At 42.8% G+C, this 25,513-nt stretch overlaps 2 protein-coding genes across 4 annotated transcripts in view; both read left to right on the top strand.

The window, feature by feature from the left end:
• The window catches only part of LOC117352133, a 1,164,809-nt gene that overhangs the window by 847,824 nt on the left and 291,472 nt on the right, over positions 1-25,513 (top strand). The window lies entirely within an intron of this gene.
• The window catches only part of CHID1 (chitinase domain containing 1), a 218,371-nt gene that overhangs the window by 44,128 nt on the left and 148,730 nt on the right, over positions 1-25,513 (top strand). For all 3 annotated transcript variants that reach the window (XR_004537584.1, XR_004537585.1, XM_033928275.1), the window contains exon 8: positions 18,822-18,914. Coding sequence is in view for 1 of the 3 variants with exons in the window: in XM_033928275.1 (XP_033784166.1) it covers positions 18,822-18,914 (93 nt within the window). In the remaining 2 variants the exon portion in view is untranslated. The remainder of the gene's footprint in view (positions 1-18,821; positions 18,915-25,513) is intronic.

The following is a 25,513-nucleotide window of genomic DNA, read 5'->3' as shown; positions in this document are numbered from 1 at the left end:
GAAGGCATGACCCTCCTACATTCCCCCAGTGGCCACTGATCCCTCCCCCCCCAAAGATGTGAAAGAGACAGTACATACCTCTCTCTATGATAGCTGCAGATATTAAAGCCAGTCCTAGTAGAGCAGCAAGCCAGTGTCTGGAATCTGGTAGTGCTGTGGTCCCTAGAGAAAGGGTTTAGGCCCTTATCCCACCCTAACTAGTATACTTGTGGAAAGTATGTGCCCACCAAAACCCTTCTGTACTGACATTTAGGTGAAACTTGCAGGCATAAGGGCTATTGGGGTGGTAGACAGGTGGGTACAGTAGGTTTTGGGTGGGATTTGGAGAGTTCCCCATAAAATGTAAAGGGGTTATGGTGAGATGTGTACCTGGGATCCTTTATGTGAAAACTCACTAATGTGCCCCCAGGGTGCCCCACTGCTATGCTGGCATGTTTATGTGGCAAGTCTACTAAAAATGCTGGCCCCTTCTCCATCCCAATGGCTTGTTTTGTTCGTTTTGAAATTGGACATTTTGTTTTTCAAAACTGGTCAAAAAAGATAGACACACTAAAGACGAATACATCTTGAAATTGCCATTTAAAAAAAAACCCCAAAACACCAAGATTTTTTGTGATTTTGAAAATAGCCATTTTCTCAACCCAATTTTTGGATGCACTTGTCAAAATGTTCAAACTCGAACCCTCAGTGTCAACTTAGCTGACTAAGATCCATTTCAGAACTGACTTGATAAGATAGGGATTTAGATTTGTTAGGAACTGGGCAACCTTCTGGGAAAGGGGGAGCTTGTTCCGAAAGGACGGACTCCACTTTTACCGGGATGGAACCAGGCTGCTGGTGCTAACGTTTAAAAAGGAGATAGAGCAGCTTTTAAACTGGGATGTGGGGGAAAGCCGACAGTCACCCGGGAGCGGATGGTTCGGTGTAAGGTATCCTTGGAGGATACTATTGAAAAAGGATATTTAGGGAGTCCCAGTAGAGAGGTTCAAATAATGTTGAAAAAAGCCAGGAGGGTTTAAGAGGAAGGCAGAGTAAAAGATTCAAATTTTCCCTGTCTTCTCAGCAGACCGTAGTTGCTAGGAAAAAACACAATTTGAAGTGTCTGTATGCAAATGCTAGAAGCCTAAAAAATAAAATAGGAGAGTTAGAGTATATAGCACTGAATGATGAGGTAGATATAATAGGCTTCTCGGAGACCTGGTGGAAGGAGGACAATCAATGGGACACTGTGTTACCTGGGTACAAATTATATCGCAACGATAGAGTAGATCAAATTGGAGGTGGGGGTTGCACTATATGTTAAAGAAGGAATTGAATCAAATCAAATAAACATTCTGCATGACATAGATAGCAGTGTGAAATCCTTATGGATAGAAATTCCATGTGTGAAGGGAAGGAATATAAAGGTTGGGTTATACTACCGTCCCCCGGGACAAAACAAGCAGACAGATGAAGAAATGTTTTCAGAGATTAGGAAAGCTGGAGAAATGGGCAAAACTATAATAATGGATGATTTCAATTACCAAATTAATAGGGAAGAGTATGTAAAATCAACAAGTAACAAAGCTCATACTCTATAAACAAATATACAGTGGTACCTCGGTTTACGAGTGCACCGTTTTGCGAGTGTTTTGCAAGACGAGCAAAACATTCGCAAAATCGGCGCCTCGGAAACCGAGCGCACCTCGATTTGCGAGCGCCCCCCCATGAACCGGCACCCTCCCCCCCCGCGATCCGGCACCCCCCCAGCCGCCATCGGGAACCGCCTCACCGCCATCGGGCACCCCCCGCCGTGATTGAGCACCCCCGCACAGAAGAGGAGGCCGACATGCCGGTGTTACATTAAAGTAAGAAGAGGGCTCTGGGGGACTTCAGACTTCAGGTTGTGGCGGGGGGGGGGGTGTGCCCGATGGCGGCGGGGGGGTTCACGATCACGGTGGGGGGGTGCCTGATGGCGGCGGGGGGGGGGGGTTCCCGATGGCGGCGGAGGGTGCCGGATCGCAGGGGGGGAGGGTGTTGGATTGCGGGGCCTTCGGGGGGAGCAATGCTGGTTCTCATGGGTGGTGAGCAGCGCTGCTGGCCTCGGTGGGGGGGTGGGAACGTATCAAAGCGAGTTTCCATTATTTCCTATGGGGAAACTTGCTTTGATAAACGAGCATTTTGGAATACGAGCATGCTCCTGGAACGGATTATGCTCGTAATCCAAGGTACCACTGTATCTATAGAATCCCCTACAATTCCATTCAGTACTGCCAAATAATCACTCACAGATAGAGGAAATACACCACCGCAATCATACACCACACACTAAATTCAAAGCAGAAACAGAGGGAAAAGGAGCACAAGAGAACCAGAAAAAAAAAGAAAGTGAAGGAAAAGCCTTAGTTCAGCTTCATGGGCTCAAAAAACTCCACTTTCTCTCATATGGGCTCTGTTTTTCTGAATCAAAATATTCACAGAATCAAGTATCAGTGGTAGCCACTCCACAGTTGGAGATTGAAACATCCAAAACTCTTGGAAAATGCAGGGAAAGTTCAAAAATCACTAACAGGCACAGATTCAACTCAGCGCATGAGATGGCAAACAACAGATACCTTCACTACCATAGCTCTTTTTGAAATCTGCAGCTACTTGGTCCTTCTCTTCACACTCTCTCTTTATAACACTGCTTGGACCAGTCCTCCATTAGAGGCAATCTGTCTTTGTGATTTATGAAACTCTTGCCTCCTCATATGAATGGGCCGATTCATTGTTAGCGTTGCTTTTGAGGGTGGGGGGGGGGGGAGTCACCTATTTCTGTGCCTGGTTATATTCTGTTTTCAGTGTTATAAGCAAAGGTGTTTATCTGCAGTAGTTGTCTATGGGAAAAACAACTGGATTAATCATATACAAAATTCCTCCCATCTTCCCAACAACTGCATTGCTACTTGAGTTACGGAACTAAATGAGGGGTTTGGAGCCACACATGCTCCAAACTTTACACGAGTTCTGAACCCTGAGAGAACTATTATTTTCCAGTACTATTAAATGATGTCTGTGGAAAATATCTGTTGCAAACAACTTTGTTAAGAACATAAGAACATAATAAGTTGCCTCCGCTGAGGCAGACCAGAGGTCCATTCCGCCTAGCGGTCCGCTCCCGTGGCGGCCCATCAGGCCCATTGCCTGAGCAGTGGTCCCAGACTATCCCTATGACCTACCTCTACTCCTATCTGTACCCCTCAATTCCTTTATCCTCTAGGAACCTATCCAAACCTTCTTTGAAGCCTTTCTAAATATGTAGTAGCACGTTGCTTGTCTGGGCCTTGTCTAGTAGGTGGCTGTTTCTCCCAGCAGCTGCTTATTCTCATCGTCTGTATTCTAAGGAATTTTTCCTTCCCCAAAATAAGACTCTGGTGAGACCTCATTTAGAATATTGTGTACAATTTTGGAGACCCCATCCTCAAAAAGATATAAAAATTATGGAGTCAGTTCAGAGGAAGGCTACTAAAATGGTGTGTGGTCTTCATTATAAGGCGTATAAGGACAGAATTAAAGATCTCAATATGTATACTTTAGAGGAACGGCGGGAGAGGGGAGATATGATAGAGACGTTTAAATACCTACATAGCATAAATGTGCATGAGTCGAGTCTCTTTCAATTGAAAGGAAGTTCTGGAATGAGAGGGCATAGGATGAAGTTAAGAGGTGGTTTACAGAAAGGGTGGTAGATGCGTGAAACTGTCTCCTGGAAGAAGTGGTGGAGACAGAGACTGTGTCTGAATTCAAGAAGGTGTGGGATCTCTCAGTGAGAGGGAAAGAGATAATGGCTACGACATCACACGGGTGCATGTGTGTGTGCACATGACATCACCGTGTTGCATGCATGGATGCCCCCTCCCGATGCGATTTCTTTTCAAAACCCAGACAAAGTGCCGGTTTTTGAAAAGCCGTCTGGACCCCTGGATATGTCCTCATGTCCCTTCCCTGTTTACAGAAATACATAACTATTTTAAATCAGAGGTTTCAAGGTTATTTAGAAATACATTTGTCATGGTTGGTTGAGTGTCTTCAACCACTTACAGTTTTGGAGCATATGATTAACATTTTTATAAAATAGGCTAATTTTGAGAGTTGTCTTCAATAATTTCCTGTTTCAAACCTGGTAAAAGCTGTAAAATTTAGAATTGTACTTCATGGATTGGTCTCTGGATGGCAGTATTGCATTAACATTCCTTAGATTTAAATTTCAATGAGATGTCAAGATCAAGTTGATGACAATGATAAGGGTCCTTTAAACCTGGCATATAGAATGTATAACAAAAAATGTGTATTGCAAATAAAGCAGTCTAAGTCCATTTTTAGCCTAAGTCACTAGTCACCCAAAGTCTTTAGAGTGACAGCGGGTCTGAATACCGGGGCATCTTCTTGAAACAGCCTTAGTGAAACGTGGGTCCATGTCGGAGTCCCGTTTAAGCACCCAGATAAAGAAAGCTAAGTTATTATTAATTTAATACATAAAGATACACTGAATGTAAGAATATTTAATCTAAGAGAAAAAGCGAAGGCAAGACCAATGAGGAGGCTAGCTACGTTGGAATTCTGTATGACAACAGATTTTGTTCTGTATAGATGTAGCCACTGAGGTCTTACCTTAAACCATATAAATGAAATGAAAGGAAATGAATATCATGAATATCTAGAAGACTAACTGTGAGATATTGAGATATATCAGAAGATATGTTTCAAAAAATTATTTTTAAAAAAAATTTTCTCTTTATATATAAACCAATAAGGATCTATATCTGTGTTATGAATGAGCTTCATAAAAGCTGACATTAATCCCCCCTTCCCCCCGTAAATGGTAGCTTCAGAAAAAATGGAATTGCTAATGGTTTAGATTTTTTTAAGTATTTAGGTATTATTGCCTTTGCAAAACTAGCAATCCAAGCATCCTTTTTGGCCCCACCCATAACCTACGTCCTTCAAAACAGTGGAAATACATATGCCACACAGGTCTTCTAAAATGACCATCATAATGTGGTAATGTATGTTATTTGTGGCTATTTTACTGCTTACCACTGCCATCACATAATTCTACCATTTGTACATATTATTGTATAGCAATTCTGTTCTTTATAGTAAAGGTGCACTAAGAGTTATATAAATTGAGTGTGTATTTAGCTGTATGGTAATTGTATTAACACTGAGCAATTCTCCTAGGGTAGATTTGGCTTCATTTTAGGGAGAAATTGTGTTTTCTACTTCATTGTTTGAATTTCTGGGAGAAAAAAGTGTTAAAGCACTATTTCCAAAGCTGTAAAAATATACTGAATTGACAGATGCTTCTGGGATTCTATAGCAGGCAAATTGGATCTAACAAGCTAACTTGGGTCCCTGCGGTTGGCTGCTGAGGCTCCCATTTGGTTGGTCTGTGCTAGACTGCTGAGCTTCTGTCTCGACCCATTCCAACGGAGGAGCTTTGCACAATGAGCATCCTTTTATCAGAATTCTTCATTTGATTCTGTGAATGTCTGAGGAGAGAGAAGGAAACAGTAAAAAAATGTATTTAAACTGAAGGAAGTACATGAATGGCACCTAGACAGCCTAAGTTTGCAATGCAGACTACAGGGAACCATGTGCTTGTTTGTTTTTGTATGAAGAACAAGCTGTACTTCATATTGGAGAGATGCTATTCAACTTAAAATCTAGGTAAGATTTATTTTTGTTATCACATGTTGAAGCATTATTGATATAGAGGGCCATTTTCGATATGATGTCTAAATCTGAATTTAGATGTTTTGTGGAACAAAATCCAGTACCAAACATGCCCATTTTCAAAGCTGTAAAACATCTACCTTGTTATTTAAAAAATAGATGTGTTTGTGCTCAGTGCGTCTATCTTTTTAAACCATTTTCGGAAAAAAACCAAAAAGATATACCGTATTTTTCGGTCTATAAGACGCACCAGACCAGGCCTGCACAACTCAAAAATGATCCAGGGCCGAAACAAAGTCGGAAAATGTAGTGAGGGCCGCAGGTAGTGGCCAAGGCTCGAGGCACCCGGAAGTACACGGATGTTGCTGCAGTGACATCACGCGCATGCGCAGAGGCCTTCAGAGGGGCCCTGATACGCCAGTAGGAGGTGCCAACAGGGAAGAGGGTGGGAGAGAAGGAGAGGCACTGGTTGATTGGCTCGATGCACCCGGAAGTGCATGGATGTTGCTGCAGTGACATTTGCGCATGCGCAGAAGCTTTCCAGATGGGCCCTGAGACGCCAGTAGGAGGTGCCAGCAGGGAAGAGGGCAGGAGAAAAGAAGATGCACTGGCTGATTGCCTACAGCAGTGTTTCTCAACTACTTCAAGCTAAGTACCCCCAACCACGGACCTCCCAAGCTCTGCCCTAAACCCATCCAAGCTCTACCCCCAGATCCTGCCCCCTTTAATAACTGTAATGCAATTTTTTTCCTTTCATTTTTCATATACATACAGCAGATATAAATTCTCAAAACTGACACATTTCGTTCACTAAATTGAAAATAAAATAATTTTTCCTACCTTTGTTGTCTGGTGATTTAATTAGTTTCAGGTTGGACTTCCTTCTAACTAAGCATCCAACATTTCTTTCACAATCCAGCCTCATCCCCTTTGGGTCCAGGTCTCTATCTCTTTTCCCTCTGCTTACCCTCCCCATATCCAGTGTCAGTTCTCCTTTGTATCTACCACCATCTTTGTTCCAGGTCTCCCTCCTCTGTTATGATCTTCTATCTCTCTGTTCTTCCTCAGGGTTTCTCCCCCTCTGTATCTTCTGTCTGCACCTCCCATAGTCCAGCATCTGCCTCCTGTGTTTCCCCTTTGGTCCAGGCCTCTCTCTCTCTGACTTTCTTCTGCTTACAATCCCCCCCCCCCCATGTCTAGCATTTGTTCTCTTTTCTTCCAGGTCTTTGTCTGTCTCTGTCTGTCTCTCTGTCTCTCTCTGTCTCTCTCTCTTTCCTTCCTTCCTTGTCCAGAATCTTTCCACCTCTCTGCAGTCTCTTTCTCTACACCCCCAAGTCCAACATCTGCCCCTCTCTCTTCTGTCTCCCCTTTGTTTCAGGTTTCTCGCTCTCTCTATCTTCCTTCTGCTAACATTTTGAGTCCTCCTCTCTCTATCCCCTCTAGTCCAGCATCTGCCCTGTCTTGAAGTCTGTTTTCCCGCCCCTCCTCAAGGTCCTTTTCTCTCTCCCCTCCCCCCCAACCCCAGGCCCTTTTCTGTCTGTCTCTCTCTCCCCCCCAGATCCTTTTCTGTCTCTCTCCCCCCCCCCCCGTGTCTAGATCCAGCGTCCCGCCAGGGCCCTCAAGACAGGCAGGGCCTTACCTCTGCTGTTTCCTGTTTCCAGAGGTCGTTTTCTGCCACTAAGCTAATTACGGCAGCCTGCACCGCCGACCCCCAACGAGGACCAGTTTGCCAAGCTGCTACGGGTCAAGAAAGAGCACATGGCCAAGAACGAGTTGCAACTCCTGCGCAATATCACAGAGTTGCAAGTGGCCTGGCGTTCTACTGCCTCCATCTGCCATTCCAAGCACTGCTGCCCGGCGAGATGGAGCCCCAAAGCTTGGGCAGAAAGAGGCATTTCTGACATTGCTGCCGAGAAACAGTGGCAGATGGAGCTGCTGGGTGCACTGACCCGTAAGGAGCCATGGCTGGACGTGACCCGTGCTGCCAACAAGCAACTGTGAGAGGATCAGCAAGAGGCTGCACCGAGTAAGAAACAGCGGGATGCTGGTCGAGCTGACACCAGCGAAAAGGGCCTGGCAGAGCAAGGGCCAGCAAGAAAGGAAAGGGCCGAACGGGAAACAGAATAAGAAATGAAAGGGCCGAATGGGGAAACAGAACAAAAAAGGTTACTGACTGGACAGGAAACGTGTCTCCAGTAATTGATTCTGCATCTGTTTTGTTGGATGCACCTGTATGGACTGGAACGGGAGGAGACTTGTACTTGATTTGAACCTAGCAGGCAGCATGTTTCCTCTACCGCGGTCTCGCCCCTCCTCTGACATCAAGGGTGGGATCGTGGCAGAGGGAATGTGCTGCGGAGACTGACAGCAGCCTGCAACCTAACAGGCTGCCGTAAATAGCTTTAAAAGGAGGAATCCAGAGGACGCTGAGGGGGAAGCCGAGGAAGACAGTCAGTAGGGAGAGCTGTTTTGGGCACGAGCCGCAGTGAGAGCCGTTTTGGGCCGCATGCGGCCCACGGGCTGTATGTTGTGCAAGGCTGCACCACACCAAAAGATGCACCTACGTGTAAAGGAGGACAAACTGATGGCTGCCATTCAGGGAGCGGTGTGGGACCAGTCAGGAAGAAAGGAGACAGCTGTCCAGCGAGGGAGGGGCAGGAGTGGAAAGCTCCTGCCGAGATCATGCTGGACCACCAGCATTTTAAAAAAGGCACCTGGAGGGGCGGGGGGTGGTGTTAAAAAAAAAAAAAAAAAAAAAAAAAATTGTATTCGCTCTATAAGACGCACCCACTTTATAGGGGGAAAAAAGTGCATCTTATGGAGCGAAAAATATGGTATATTTGTTTATCTTTTTTCATAAAATTAGTATAAATACTTTTTTGATTTTTTATTTAATTTATACTAAAAAACGCCCCCAAATCAGGCACTTATCTTTTATGTTAAAGTTCTGTCGGCTCGGGACCTGCCGACATGTTTCGCCTCCTCTACTTTATCAAGGCTGTCCTCTTGCGGTATTATGCTTCTCTATCAAGCCCACTATTTACTCTGGACAAGCTTGTTGGCAGATTACAAATATTTTAAATAAATAAATAATAAAAGCATTTCCATTAATTTACTTACCACAGAAATCAGACTTACTGGCCTGTAGTTCCCTACCTCTTCCTTACTTCCACTTTTGTGGAGAAGGGACCACATCCGTCCTTCTCCAGTCCTCCAGTACCACTTCCAACTCCAGAGAAGCATTGAAAAAGCCAGCAGAGCCACCAGAACTTCCCTAAAGTTCCTTCAGTACCATTGGATGTATACTATTTGGCCCCTTTGCTTTGTCTAACTTTAGTTTAGCTATCTCCTCAAGAACACAATTCACTGAAAATCTATCAGGGTCTACCACACCACCTTCTTTCTACTCTTTGAACCCCAAACTGCAACTTTGCCAAAATACATCTGCTGCTCACTGCCGAGTCACCCAAGTTCCTAAAGCTGCAATCAGCCCAGCGGAAGGGGAATCCCCAAACAGCTGAGCAGCAGGGGAAACCCTGAAGGCACTGGCGGCTCAGTCGATCGAAGTTACCAGGAAGAGAAGGAACAGTTTTGGTTTTTTTTTTTTTAAATGGGTGCAGCTGTCCTCTGTGTGTTGTGTGCCTCACACAACACAAGCAGAAGAGCTACCGATAGGTCCAGACTTGGAAGAACATTTTGCCTCATAAAAGGGGGGATTTGCAAGGAGAACTCATTTAAATATCAATGAGCTCCTTGCAATATATTTGTATAGGGTTCTTGGTAGCAGCCACGGAGTACCCTTTTGTGCATCGGAAGTAAGAGTGCTTTATCAAGTCATTCTGCCATGTTTTTTCTTAGTTACTACTACTATTTATCACTTTTATAGCACTGAAGGGTGTATGCAGCACTGTACATTTTGACATTTAATAGACTGTCCCTGCTCAGAAGGATTTAGTTCTGTCTCAGAATTGCTCCTTGGTGCACCCCATCCTGCCAAGAGCCTGGTTGTATGTTCTTGTGAGTTGATTGTTACTTTCTTTCCTGTCAATTTGATGGAGTTCCTTTCCACCGCAGATTTTAGCCTGTAAACTGCTCAGTTGTGCAAGTCAGTCGTAGCAGTAAATTGTGAATAAACAAATAAAGATTTGGAGCAGCTGTAAATTTGTGTGTGGGAATTGGTATGCTATCAGGGCTGCTTGTGTTGCCTTATAACCGGCAGGAGCGTTTGCATTGCCGATAGAAACTTTGCTTAAACTTATCCCTGATACAGCAGGAGTATTGTCTGCTCTGTGAAACGCAGGACACATTGGATGGATTAAGAATAGTGAAACAAGCAACGGCTTAAGCTAGATAGAGTATGAATCAAAGCACTTTAAAGCATTTCTGACAACAAGCATGAATCAAAGCACTTTAAAGCACCAATGCACTTTTTCAAGATAAGTACTAATGATTTTTTTATTGAATTACTCTTTTTGCATTAATCTGCCGGTTCATAAGAACATAAGAATAATCTTACTGGATCAGTCTATCAAGCCCAGTAGCCCGTTCTCACGGTGGCCAATCCAGGTCACTAGTGTCTGGCCAAAACCTAAGGTGTAGCAATATTCCATGCTACCAATACAGGGCAAGCAGTGGCTTCCCCCATGCCTTTCTCAATTACAGACTATGAACTTTTCCTCCAGGAACTTGTCCAAACCTTTCTTAAAACCAGCTATTCTATCTGCACTTACCACATCCTCTAGCAATGCGTTCCAGAGCTTAACTATTCTCTGAGTGAAAAAAAAAAATCATCCTATTGGTTTTAAAAGTATTTCTCTGTAACTTCATTGAATGTCCCCTAGTCTTTGTCATTTTTGACGGAGTGAAAAATCGATCCACTTTAACCCGTTCTACTCCACTCAGGATTTTGTAGAGTTCAATCATATCTCCCCTCAGCCATCTCTTTTCCAAGCTGAAGAGTCCTAACCGTTTTAGTCTTTCCTCATACGAGAGGAGTTCCATCCCCTTTACCATCTTGGTTGCTCTTCTTTGAACCTTTTCTAGCGCCACTATATCTTTCTTGAGATAAGGAGACAAGAATTAAACACAGTACTCCAGGTGAGGTTGCACCATGGAGCAGTACAAGGGCATTATGGCATTCTTAATCTTGTTAACCATCCCTTTTTTAATGGCCGCCCACACACATTGGGCAGAAGGCTTCATTGTATTGTCTACAATGATACCCAGATCCTTTTCTTGGGCGCTAACCCCCAAGGTGGACCCTAGCATCCGGTAACTGTGATTCAGGTTATTTTTTTCAATGTGGATCACTTTTCATTTGTCCACATTAAATTTCATCTGCCGTTTGGATGCACAATCTCCCAATTTCCTAAGGTCCACCTGTAATTTTTCACAATCCACATGCGTTTCAACAACTTTGAATAGTTTAGTGTCATCTGCAAATTTAATCACCTCACTCGTTGTTCCAATTTCTAGATCATTCATAAATAAGTTAAATAGCACCGGTCCCAGTACAGACCCCTGCGGCACTCCACTGTTTACTCTGCTCCATTGAGAAAAATTACCATTTAACCCTACCCTCTATTTTCTATACGATAACCAGTTCCTAAACCACAACTGAACTTTGCCACCTATCCCATGACACTTCAATTTTCTCAGGAGCCTCTCGTGAGGAACTTTTATCAAAAGCTTTCTGAAAATCTAGATAACTATATCAACTGGCTCACCTTTATCCACATGTTTATTCACACTTTCAAAGAAGTCAAGCAAATTTGTGAGGCAAGATTTCCCTCGGCTGAACCCATGCTGACTCCATCTCATTAAATCATGTTTGTCTACGTGTTTCACAATTTTATTTTTTATAATCGTTTCTACCATTTTGCCCAGCACTGAAGTGTGGCTTACTGGTCTGTAATTTCCCAGATCTCCCCTAGAGCCCTTTTTAAAAATCGGCATAACAATGGCCACCCTCTAATCTTCTAGTACCACAGACGATTTTAGCAAGTCAGCAATGTCATGTTTGAGTTCTTTTAGTACCCTGGGATGTATACCATCCGATCCTGGCTATTTATTAATTTTTAACTTGTCGATTTGGCTCAGTACATCTTCCAGATTCACCGAGATTTCTTTCAGTTCCTCTGCATCATCACCCTTGAAAACCATTTTCGGTTGAGGTAGATCTTATGCATCTTCTTCCGTAAAGACCGAAGCAAAGAATTCATTCAGTCTTTCCGCAATGAGTGCCCCTTTCAATTCTTGATCATCCAACGGTTCCACAGATTCCCTCACAGGTTTTCTGCTTCTGATATACCTAAAAAAAATTGCTATGAGTTTTTGCCACCTGCTGGCAGGTTCCTGAGTCGTAAGAACAGGGAGAAAAAAAGGTATCACAAAAGGTGCCTTACATTGCTTACCATAAGAGTTCAAAACAAAATGAAAAAAGCAGTTGGGTAACAAAGATCCTTTTCTGCAGCTGTTTGGTACGTAAAGGTAAAAATCTTTCCTTGGGCAGTTCCTGCTCATCTCTGCTAGAGTCCATCTTCACAGGATTGTTGACACATTACCCATGGTGACCTCAAAATATAGAATACCTACTAGTATAAACGTTCTGTAGTTTACCACACAAAATACTAGCTATGCTTGTAAAATAAGTTTGTTTGATTTTTATACAATTATTGCTATAATGATTCAAAATGTTGTGTGATCGTGGCACCGAGGTACCCCCCTCTTCAAACCCAGCAAGCACCCAAAAAGAAGGAGAAAAGCCTCAGACTAATGTAGCAGTATAGACCAAGAGGTACAAATCAAAACTGCTTTTGATACTTTCACTGTCAAAAAACTCCCTCACAGAACAGCTCAGCGTGGCTGTACTTTTCAAGACTGTATTGTTTGTTCCCCTGTTGAGCCAAACATTGGTGAAACAAGGCCGCTTGTTGGGAAGATTGGAGAAGATGTGGCAGCGTTGGAGTTCAAGTCGTCTTTTGTCAGCGAACATGCCTCCAGGTGACTTTACCCTTTTCTAAACCTGAGCTGTTCTGTGAGGGAGTTTTTTGACAGTGAAAGTATCAAAAGCAGTTTTGATTTGTACCTCTTGGTCTATACTGCTACATTAGTCTGAGGCTTTTCTCCCTCTTTTTGGGTGCTTGCAGGGTTTGAAGAGGGGGGTACCTCGGTGCCACGATCACACAACATTTTGAATCATTATAGTAATAATTGTATAAAAATCAAACAAACTTATTTTACAAGCATAGCTAGTATTTTGTGTGGGAAAATACAGAACGTTTATACTAGTAGGTATTCTATATTTTGAGGTCACCATGGGTAATGTGTCAACAATCCTGTGTAGATGGACTCTAGCAGAGATGAGCAGGAACTGCCCAAGGAAAGATTTTTACCTTTAAGTACCAAACAGCTGCAGAAAAGGATCTTTGTTACCAACTGCTTTCTTCATTTTGTTTTGAACTCTTATGGTAAGCAATGTAAGGCACCTTTTGTGATACCTTTTTTCTCCCTGTTCTTATGACTCAGGAACCTGCCAGCAGGTGGCACTCTCTTCATAGTGTTTATGCTAGGTTGAGAGCTCAGAGAACCAATGTAGTCTATGACCTTCAGGCATCTTATTAATGGAGATAGGAGAAAGTAGAGCTGCTGGAGCTTCCATCTTTCACTTGAAAAAATCATCTGCTCAGCACAAATTTGCTACAGCTCATTACAATTTCCAGGTATTAACCAAGGCATGAAAGGGCAATTCTTTAAGTGGCCAGACAGGTTTATCCTGCCTTATGTTTCAAACTATTTCTATCTTACATGTATTCAGTGCAAGAAAGCAATATACTTACTAACCTTAAAGTGAAAAATAGTTTTAGATCATCAGAAGTAATAAGAAATTGAACAGATATAACTAACAAATGGTTTTTTTATAGAGCAGGGATCCTCAAACTTTTAAGTAAATTTACCATATTTGTGAAGACAAAAAAAAGGACATATGACCCCGCCCATGGCTCTGATTTCACCCCACCCTTCACATTTCCTTTTTATCCCTTTTAGTGCTTCTCTCTCTCTGTCTCTCCCTCCATCCACCCCCCTCCCTCACAAGTGTTTCTCTCTCCTTCCAATACCTCTGGTGCTTCTTTTGTTTCTTTCTCTCCATGTAAGTGATTTTTTCTCTTCTTCCAGACCCCTCCACCCCCATGGGTACTTCACTCTTTCTCTCTGTCCTTTCAACCCTCTTTTCTCCTGTGGGTGTTTCTTTCTTTCTTTCTTTCTTTCTTTCTTTCTCTCTCTCTTTCCAACTCCCTCCTCCCCTGCAAGTGCTTCTCTCTCTCTCTCTCTCCTTTCAATCCCCCCCATCCTGTGGGCTCTTTCTCTCCTTTTAAACCCACCCCCATCCTTTCTCTTTCTCTCCCTCCTTTCAACCCCCCCCCCATCCTGCGGGTTCTCTCTCTCTCTCTCCTCCCAACCCTCCTCCTCCCCTGTGGGTGCTTCTCTCCTTTAATTCTCCCTTCTGTCCTACAGGTGTTTCTCTCTTTTTTTTCTCTCTCTCTTTCCTTCCAACAATAACCCCCGCGGATGCTTTCTCTCAGCTCCCCCACCCTAACACTTCATTTGAACTAGAGATTGACACATTTTTCCCAATCCCGTGGGAATTCATTTTCCCATCCTGGTAAGTTCTTTTTCTGTCCCTGCCCCATTCCTGCAAACTCCATCCTCATCTGTACAAGCCTCAAATACTTTAAAATCTTAAGTGTTCGAGGCTTGTGCAGTTAAGGCAGAGCTTTACAGCAATGGGTTAGGGACAAGGGCAGCAACAAAACTCGCAGGGACAGGATGGAGAAATAGAGTTCTTGTGGGGACGGGGAAAAATTTGTCCCCTTGTCATTCTCTATTTTGAACTCCTGCTCTCATCCTGGTTATTTGTGACATATGCATGGCATGCTCCTTTATGCACTTTTGAGGCATGTTTTTACAATTAATAATGATGTTCACATAATACACAAATAAAGCTTTTAATAAAATAATGCATCACACAAACTTGTCCTTATGTTTTGCTATTACTAATGATTCTGATTCTCATTACATGATTAAAGGTTTATACTTTTAGTTGGTGGTTTTATCATTAGTGCACATAATGTTATTCCTTGATCCCACATACTTTCTATATTTGTATTATACATCAAAATGTTATATTTATTTTGTCTATGATTTATATTGTTGTTTTGATTATTGTTTTTAGTATTGTAATAATAATAATAATAACAATTTATATACCGCAATACCGTTAAGTTCTATGCGGTTTACAATAGATTAAGTGAGGTACAAATTGATTGAATTTAAGAGGGGGGAAGAGGAGAGTTAATAGGACCGGAAATGCGTTGTTGAGGAGAAAGAGATTAATAGGACAGAGGAATCACTATGGAGGAGAAAGAAGATGAGGGGGGCAGTTGTCTAGATACTTTAGGAACAGTTGAGTTTTTAGACGTTTTCTGAATTCCTCATAAGTAGTGGGCGAAAGCAGTTGATCTAGGTCTTTACCCCACAATGCTGCTTGATGTGAAAGAAGGTGTTCATGGTGTTTTTTCAGTTTACAACCTCTAACTGGGGGGAAACGAAGTAGGAATGAGAGCTTCTCTTGTGTCTGTTGACAGAGAAGGAGAAAAGGTCAATTATGTATTTAGGGGCAAGTCCGTTTAGTGCTTTAAAGCAGAAGCAGCAAATTTAAACTTTATGCGTGCTTCCATCGGTAGCCAATGTAACTGCCGGTAGTAATACATGATCAAATTTCTTTAGTCCGAAGATTAATCTGACCGCTGCATTTTGCATTAGTTGTACACGTCGCATATTTTGGGGGGAAATGGCTAAGTAGGCGATGTTATAGTAGTCAAGTTGACTTAGTATGAGGGATTGTACCCCTGAAGCAGCCCATGAGTGGGCAAAATATGGACCATGTTGGATGATTGTTTTCGTTTTGGAGCAATACATCTAGGATCTATTTTCTTTTGAATCACTTCTGGTGCAAATCTGAAGAGCCTCTGGATTTAGACCTGTTCCTAGGAGTATCCAGATTAGGAACAGTTCATTTTGCTCAGTGCTACACTGGAGGGATTACTAGTGCTGCCCGATTCAGGAAAAAAAAATTTAAATTCGACTCAGCCTATTGAATTGGTTTTTCAATTCGATTTGATTTTCCTGCCCAATTGGGTGTTTTTTTCAAACATCCTGGTGGGTTTATTTTATAGCCTCTTCATCCCCTTCGACTTTTCCTAACCATACTGGCACTGTGGTGTAAACAAAATAAACAAACAAGATTTTTCCTCTCTCTGTTAAATTCTAGCTCACGTTTGCGGTCTAACACCAGCTCTGGCAGGATACATGTTTCAAATCTGACATATTATAATCACAAAACAGAAAATAAAATTAGTTTTTCTACCTTTTGTTGTCTGGTCATTATTCAAATCTTGTTGTCCCAAGCTCTGGTTATCTTCTGATAACTTGCTTGCCAGGGTCTCCTTCTTTCTTCATTCTCCGTGCTAACCATCCATCTGCCATCTCTGTCCTCCCCTTCTCTCCCCCGGAGGGCTGGCATCTTTCCTTTTTTTCGGCCCCCTCCACAGATCTACCTTTTCTTAACTACCATTTCATCCAGCATCTCTCCCTCCTTTCCCACCATCCCAGGGTCCACCATCTCTCCCTTTCTTTTCCCAACTACCCTCCTATCCAGTATCTCTATCCCCCCTCCACACCATCCCTTGTGTCCAACTTCTCTCCCTTTCTGATCCTTTCCTCCCTAAATCCCATTGCCCATCATCTCTCTCCCTCTCCTATTTGAAGGCCTGCACCCCACCCCTGAAGGCCTGTGTCACTATCCCTGAAGGCCTGTTTCCCCTTTCAAGGCCTGTCTCCCCCCTTGAAGGTTTGTCCCCCCCCCTTAAAGGCCTGTCCCCCCCTTAAAGGCATGCATCCCACCCCTGAAGGCCTGCCTGTCCTTCCTGAAGGCCTGTGCCACCATCCTTGAAGGCCTGTATCCCCCCCGAAGGCCTGCTTATCTGTCCCCCCCCTTAAAGGCCTGTCCCCCCCTTAAAGTCCTGCATCCCACCCCTGAAAGCCTACCTATCCTACCTGAAGGCCTGATCCCCCCCCGAAGGCCTGCCTGCCTGCCCCCTCTGAAGGCCTGTCCCCCCGACCCCCCCCCCCCCCCCCGAAGGACTGCTAACCCTTCCCCCCCCTGGAAGGTCTGTGTGTTCACTCTAGCCTCCCACTGGTGTCCGGCTTCCCGCCCTAGCCTCCCCGCACCATTTACCTTATAGGAGCAGCCTGCAGAGAAGATTGCGATGCTAGTGATCTTTGCAAACTGCTTCGGAGCTGTTTCCTCTGCCGCGGTCCCGCCCCTTCTCTGACGTCAGAGGCAGGATCCATAGTTCTTCCTGTGTTTTTTCCAAAGCCTCATTCTCATCCTGGAGAATCAGCTCTTCACACTCTGGATTTTAAACGTGCTTTGGCTTTCTACCTGGATCACACCAAACCACACAGAACTGCTCCTCAACTTTTCGTCTCCTTTGATCCGAACAAGTTGGGACGCCCTGTCTCGAAGCGTACCATCTCCAACTGGATGGCGGCTTGCATCTCTTTCTGCTATGCCCAGACTGGATTACCCCTTCCCTGTAAAGTCACAGCCCATAAGGTCAGAGCAATGGCGGCCTCTGTAGCCTTCCTCAGATTGACACCGATTGAGGAGATTTGTAAGGCTGCCACTTGGTCCTCGGTTCATACCTTCACTTCTCATTATTGTCTGGATACTTTCTCCAGACGGGATGGACAGTTTGGCCAAACAGTATTGCAAAATTTGTTCTCCTAAGTTGCCAACTCTCCCACCATCCCATTGAGGTTAGCTTGGAGGTCACCCACTAGTGAGAATACCTACCTGCTTGTCCTGGGATAAAGCAATGTTACTTACCATAACAGTTGTTATCCAGGGACAGCAGGCAGCTATTCTCACGTCTCAACCACCTCCCCTGGGTTGGCTTCTCTGCTAGCTATCTGAACTGAGGAGACACGCCCGGTGCATCGGGCGGGAAGGCACTCGCGCATGCGCGGTGCAGGCATCTCAAAACTTCTGAAGTTTCTTCAAGCAAGTATGCTTGTGAGACGTCCGCTTCGGGGCTCTGTCGGATGACATCACCCACTAGTGAGAATAGCTGCCTGCTGTCCCTGGATAACAACTGTTACGGTAAGTAACATTGCTTTCTCTTCCCACAACCAGGGCAGAACAGGTTTCTCCTCACAGTATAGATGCCAAATCGATAGCAATGTACCCACCCATGTGTTTACTCATGAAAAACAACCACGGTTTTCTTGCCTGCCTCCGCACAATTTTATTATTTTACCTTGACTGTGTACAGTAGATTTTATTTTTTACTGTTGAATTCTGAGATGTATTTCCTGCATACCTGTATGCACGTGAGGAAGAAGACGTCTTTCGTGAACATGCCAAAATCTTATTCGCATCCTTCCTTAGGCCTGTTGTCAATAAGGGCTTCTGGTTTACAAAACAGGAAAAAAAAATCACCCCAGAAAGGAGCTGGGAGAAGACGTCATTGCAGGTTGGAAGATGGGGCGGGCAGCAGAGGTGAGATGCTCTGCCTACAGCAACATCCCTCCAAGAGCTCCAGCAGGAAACAAAACGCCTTCCCTACATTCATTCCCACCACCCCTCCTAAAGCCAGCACTTGCAGCCCTGAGTCTTCATAGCCTTTTTTAGGCATAGAAAACACTGACATAAATTGGGAATGTCTAAATGTTAGGATGATCGTGATTCTCTTATAGACGGCTGATATCAACACCTAACTTTAGGTGGACCTTATGGAATCGGAGCTAGAGGGTTTTGGAAATCAAGCCCTTCAAATATTGTTGCAATTTCCTCTTTTTTCTTTCTATTACTACTTAATGAAAGCTGACAGCTTCGACAGGAACTTCTTCAGTCTCTCACCTTCACTTTCTATTTCCTACTGTCTCTTTACTGGAGTAGATTTTTCAGGCTTTTGGGGTTTTAGTATTGCCTGTATGCACATTACAAATATATTTGCTCATGGTGTTTCCCTGTAGTGAAATATATTTTTTTTTAATTTCAGAGAACTTGTTCACATGCTTACTCACCTGGCTGAAGCTTTACACCAAGCTACACTGAAGTTGATACTGGTGGTCCCTCCTTCAGTGGCACCAGGGTAAGTACAAGATTAAGGTTACCAGATTTGCTCATAATAAAAAGAGGACACTATTCTGTTCCATCCCAGCCCCGCCCCCACATGAACCTTCCCTGAGCTCTAGGCCACACCTAGAGGGCCTCCAGCCATGTGTGGACATCAATGTGATGACATCACGCTCATGCGCATCATGTCGACATCTGCACATGCGCAGACGGGGCCTTCCAAAACCCGGACAAACTGCCAACAAATATCTTCCTACTTGGGGCTATGACACCAATAACGCTTCATGACATTCATTCCTCACTTAAAACCCCATTTCTTAAGCAAACTCACCTTTGGGAGACTTTGCTTAAGAAATGGGGTCCCGTATGAATGGTTTTAACTGAGATAGGAGTTACAGATAAATTGTGACACTAGTGTGTGAGAAAATTTTTTAAAAAATTATTTTGAATTATCCCCCCCAAAACCTTTTTTGATTAATCACATTTACATAACTGGCAGGTAGGTACCTAAATCCTTTGACTCCAACACTGCTTAGATCAAAAAAGACACCCTGGGAAAAAACAGTACCAAAGCGAGGCTATAAGCCAGCCTTGGAGATGTCATGAACTCACATGATTCTCAAAGCTGTCAAAAAACATTCCAAGTATATTTTCAACTTATTTTTTTGGAAAACGGGCAAGCCCTTCCCAGGAAGGCTATAAAACATAATAAAAATTGATTTATGAAAGCAATGATTTATGAAAAATTTAGCAGAAAAACGACACCAGAGTTGTCATAAATCCACATCATACTCAAAGCTGTGAAAGAGTACTATTAAAGATTGCTACAAATGTGCTTGCAAATTGTGATGAAAAATGATATTGAAGAACAGTGATTTATGCAAAAAATTGTAAAAAAAAAAAAAAAAAATCCCAATAGTTTATGCAAAAACCGAATAAAACACCCCCATCAAGAGCTAAGTCCCTCCAAGGACAGATCACACATTCTTTGTGGTATACAAAAAATTATTATAGAAAAGCACACCATTCCACTTCTCTATTAAGACTCTCTGGATGCATCGATTGTAAACTAAAAATCCAATGCAGTTCATTCCTCCATAGGGCTCTGGCCAGGTCATCTCTGCGTATCATAGAAACAGTGTCCAAAAAAAAAAATCTCAGGTCCATTACTTGATGGCCCTCATCAATCCAATGTTAGACTAATTTGGGCTTCCACAACTCCCCTGTGAATCCTACCCTCATCATGTCTGGACTGGATGCATTCCGTAATTTTATTTATTAAAAGCCATTAGAGAAAGTTTAGAATTCAGAGTCCTTATTCAGCTCAGTATCCAAAACAGTGATTGTCAAGCTTTCTTCTGCTGTGGCATATCTGAGAGATCTTGTTCATTTGCTTGACAAACCTAATGCCACACTGTGGTTGGGTAAAAAGAAAACCCAAATATTTTATTATAGTTAAAAATGATGCGAGGGAAAATAATAGAATTTGATTTCAGTATCAAGTTTATTTTAGAAAGTTAAATCTTGCTTTTACTTATAAAAATTTTGCATACTTCATCAATGAGAAATTGGGGAATGATGTGCTACACATAGTTTTCTATATGTGGTTGAACAAATTCATACTAAATTTACTATCAACATCAAGAATTTTTTTAACCTATTCCAGAGCTTATGAAAAACAGAGCTAGGATACTTCCCCTTATAACTTGCGTTTCCAAAGAGATAATTATTCAAATTCAAGTTTCAAGTTTAAAATTTTTTATACTGCTCAATCAAACTTCTGAGCGGTGTCACCTTAATAACAGCAATACATAATCTCTCCACCAAATAAGCTACTCAAAACTTATGTAGCAAATGTTTCATGCAATAGGAACACAAACTTTCAAGACACAAAAAGGCAGAACTGCAATGTGGTAGCGTGGGTGGTAGCCAAACCTAGGGCCTTAACAAATACAGCTGCACAGGGGCTGCAGCTAAAACAAAAGACTTTCTCCTTCCCTCCCCCCTTTTACAAAACCATGATAGCGTTTCTTTCTATATTTTAGTTCTGTCTCATTTTTTCATTCCTTACTTATTAGCTTTCCAGCTTTCATCCTCACCCTTTGCCAGTCAACCCATTCACTCATCTCTCTCATTCTTTTCCAGCCTTCTAGTCCCCCTCTTTCTTTCACTCAATCCTTAGAACTCCTTTTCTAATGCTCTGAACTAACTCCTTTCCCAGCCCTCATATGCCCCTCTTGTTCCTTCACCAGCCCTAACTCCTTTCCCATTACTCATCCCCACTCCCTGGTCTCAGACCTTTCTTCTTGTAACCTACTTAGCTTTCCATATTCCTTTATACCTTCTCTCTAATTCATTTTTCCACCTTCTAACATCCCTTCACAGGCCTGTTCCTTTCCTCTCTCTTGATTCTTTGCCATGTCTTCCCCTCTCTCCATCCCAGCTTGCCATACCTTGTATCACATACCATAGCCCATCTAACACATACTTATGCTTCCCCCTACCCAATTATCTTACCTTCACTGCACACAATCCCTGAATGGCTGCACAGTTTATAAATCCCCAAGTCACTATTCAACCACAAATGTTCCAGCACTCCTCACTCAATACTGATTCCCAACCCAATACTTGAATCTCTTTTCTTTCTCATCATCACCTTATCTGAATCCTGGAAGCCATTTTTCTGGGAAAGATGGCACATCACTCTTAGGATTCTTATCCTGTAGCAAGACTACCATATGAGGCTCAAATCTTCTTTTTCTTATACTCAGGTTCACCCCATCTCACTCAATCTCTCATACTTTCTATTACTTATGTTCTCTCTCTATTTAAGGATTGATATCCAAGCGAATGAAATGCAAGGGACCTGGGGAGAGGAAGAAGCAATATGGATCACTCTGAAAAGAGAAGATGGAGCTTCTATCTACTTGGGTGTAGTCTACAGATCTCCGACTCAATTGCAGCAAATTGATAAAGATCTGATTGTGGATATCCAAAAGTTTGGAAAGAAAGAGGAGGTGCTGCTGTTGGGAGATTTCAACCTGCTGGATGCGGACTGGAAAGTTCCGTCTGCGGAATCAGAAAGAAGTAGGGAAATTGTGGATGCCTTTCAAGAGGCTCTGCTCAGACAAATGGTGATGGAGCCCACGAGGGGAAAAGCGATATTGGATCTGGTCCTCACAAATGGAGAGAGTATATCTAATGTAAGAGTGGGTGCTCACCTGGGTAGTAGCGATCATCAAACGGTTTGGTTTGATATAACGGCTAAAGTGGAGAGCGGCCGCACGATACTTAAAGTCCTAGATTTCAAACGTACGGACTTTAATGCAATGGGAAAGTACCTGAAGAAAGAGCTGTTAGGATGGGAGGACATAAGAGAAGTGGAAAAATAGTGGTCTAAGCTGAAAGGAGCTATAAAAATGGCTACGGAACTATATGTGAAGAAAATCAATAAAACAAGAGAAAAAGGAAACTGACATGGTTCTCTAAACTAGTGGCGGAGAAAATAAAGGCAAAAGAGTTGGCGTTCCTAAAATATAAAAAAAAACAAGAAGAAGAGTACAGAAAGAACTACTGGTTGAAAGTGAAAGAAGCCAAGAGGGAGATGCACCTGGCGAAAGTGCAGGCGGAAGAGCAAATGGCTAAAAATGTAAAAAAGAGAAACAAAATTTTTTTCAGATATATCAGTGAAAGGAGGAAGATGATAAATGGAATTGCTAAACTAAAAGATGCTAGGAACTGATATGTGTAGAGTGATGAGGAAAAAGCAAACGTGTTATACAAATACTTCTTGTGATAAGCAGACTATGCCTGCTAGGAGTGTCCCTAGTGCAGGTCACAGTTCTAATCCGGACCCTTCCCATATTCTTCCATGTCAACCATTTTCTGTCTCTGAAACTGAATTTCCTTTTAGGGCCTGTAGAGGGAGCAGGAGAGCAGAAGTGGTAGGTTCCCATCCCCCTCTGTGTCCCAAGGGAATTACCCAGAATCCTTTCCACCTGAGGGTTGGGGGCGGGGCTGCAAGCTGCTATCTCAGAACTAGGCTCCTAGAGAATCAGAAGAGGGAGGAACAGCAGCAGGACAGGTCAGAGTGCTCAGAGCTGGGAGCTCCTGATAGCAGCCAAACTCCTGAGTCCATAGAGTTTGCTGAGGCTGGAGAAAAAGTACCTCTCACTACCGCTGGCCATGGAATTGGAAATGAGCCCTGAGGCTAGTATTGAGCTGACACCTGAAGTTACTCCCGTGGAAGTTTGCACCATGAAAGCAAGTATCTGATGGTTGGATAAGATTAATGGAAGTTTGTTTTGCCTGCTTTATTTCAAGAACTGAATAATTCTATCTCTGGCAAATGAGGGAATTTTCTCTATGTTGAAACTGAGCAAGGACTTCTATTTTGAAGTTTATTTTTTTTGGAAGTTTAATAGCCTTTTTCCGGTGAGGAAAGTGGACTGAGGGACGCTGAGACAGTGGAGTTTGCCTCATGTTAGGTGGTGGGATAGTGGGCCTCATAATTGGCACTCAAAGACCACACAGAGCACAGTGTCTTTCCAGCCCCGGTTGCTGAAGAAGCCAGTACTGTTACACTGACTTGGAGTTGTGTTTTGTTTAAAAAAGTTTTCCTTTCTTTTGTGATGGACTATTGCTGGACTGCGAGTTGAAAGAAAACTTACCTCTGAGAAAGAGAGATTTTTGGTTATTTGAATTTGGACTCTTTGGGGTTTTTTTGTATCGAAGACTATTTACTAAACATTGTTTGAAATGTGGATAAGAAGCCCGCTGGCTTCCATATTATGATCCTGACAAGCAAGTTGTTGTTATTTTTCTGTTTTGGACAATTAAAAGTATTCATTTCATTGAGACTGGGCCTTGTACTTTTGATGATGTTCCTTACATTAAACGCTGAATTATTACATCCTTGTGCAGCTCTCTGCAGCTCACAAGAGTTTACTTGTCACCGGTGATCCCAGACACTTCGCCTGGAGCTTGCCGGTCACATTCTGCTCTGTGTTCACAGAAGAAAAGCCTGGAGAAGGACCGAGATTGTCTGGCAAAGTTACACTAGGAAATGGAGTAGATTCTTTGCCGTTCACGGAGGAAAGTGTTTATGAACAACTTGAAAAACTGAAGGTAGCCAAAGCGATGGGACCGGATGGGATCCATCCTAGGATACTGAGGGAGCTCAGAGAGGTTCTATCGGGTCCTCCTGGAGACAGGAGTGGTTCCTGGGGACTGGAGAAGAGCGGATGTGGTCCCTATCCACAAAAGTCACAGGGATGAAGCGGGAAACTACAGGCCGGTAAGCCTCACTTTGGTTGTTGGAGAAATAATGGAAGTGTTGCTGAAAGAAAGAATAGTGAACTTCCTAGAATCTACTATGTTACTATGTTCCTATCATTCCTGCTTTTAAAATTGACCCCTTTCATTCAGTTATCAGAGCTAACAGAAAGTAGCAGGGGAGAAGAGATTTTCAGATGATTTCTGCAGCCAAACATAGGGGAGGAAACTAGACTTCCACATTTCTAGGCCAGACTACCAACAACAATTGTGGCCACAGGGGAGAGAAAGAAAGCATCATTTCCTGTGTAGACTGGTGGCAGTGATGATAACAGTGGAAGTAGAGGCAGGTTTAGGATCCACTGGTGTTGATTGCCTTTGGCTAGCAGCAACAGTGCCCATTGGCAGTGAGGGAAAGTAGAAATAGGGAGCTGTTATGGGATTTTCAAGTACCTGCCTCCCAGCTTTGCATTTTCTCCAGCCTGCAGGCATATGTGGTTGTGAAGACAAGCACAAGCTTGCTATCTGTATCAAATGTTTGGCGACATACTGGTTGAGAACCACTAATCTAAAATTTAGCAGTGTATTAATAAACTGAAGTAGAATAGGGTAAAGACAAGATTAGAATAGCAAAATGATGCAGAGAAAGCTTGCATTCAGGAATACTGGAAAGATAGCTCTAGGGAGGCTAAAGCCCTTCAAAGCAGAAGATTACTTAGCTAAAAAGAAAAAAAAAAACACATTTTTTTTTCTAAATCACTCATGTATTCCTGATTATCTTTACACTCTTCCCTAGGGTAATTATAATTTGTTCAACCATTTGTAAAGTAGATTTCATTATTTGGTTTGTAATTTGTTTGCACTAAAATAGAGATTGTAAGCCCTAACGCCAGAGGAAATCTTCTCCCCGAGGACCATGCTTCAGCTGTGTTCAATGCTTGAATGTACAGTGGATTCAAGAACTTTTTTAAAATTAGTTTCATTATCTCTAGTTGTCACATGATTTAACTCCTCTGCTATTTTTGTCTGGTTCTTTCTTGTATCTTTAACCATTTTTAGTCTGCCTGTTTATCTAGATGGGATACAAAAACATAGTATAAAATACATAAGACATAACAAAACATAGCATTTAAAACAATGTTGAAAACTTTCTATTTTCGTGAAGCATTTGGGGGGAATTCAGTTTTTTCAGAAATAGTTCATATATACATGTATTAGTGGAAATGGGTCTTTCAATCAAAATCCCGTGGATATTAAATTGAGGTAAGTTTTTTATTATCATAATCAGAGTAATTATTGTTATGTATGAATGTCTAAGTATCATTGTTTTGAATTTTTATA

The sequence above is a fragment of the Geotrypetes seraphini genome, chromosome 19, assembly GCF_902459505.1.
Source record: "Geotrypetes seraphini chromosome 19, aGeoSer1.1, whole genome shotgun sequence".
NCBI lineage: Eukaryota > Metazoa > Chordata > Amphibia > Gymnophiona > Dermophiidae > Geotrypetes > Geotrypetes seraphini.
This window is presented reverse-complemented; position numbering and strand designations above follow the sequence as displayed.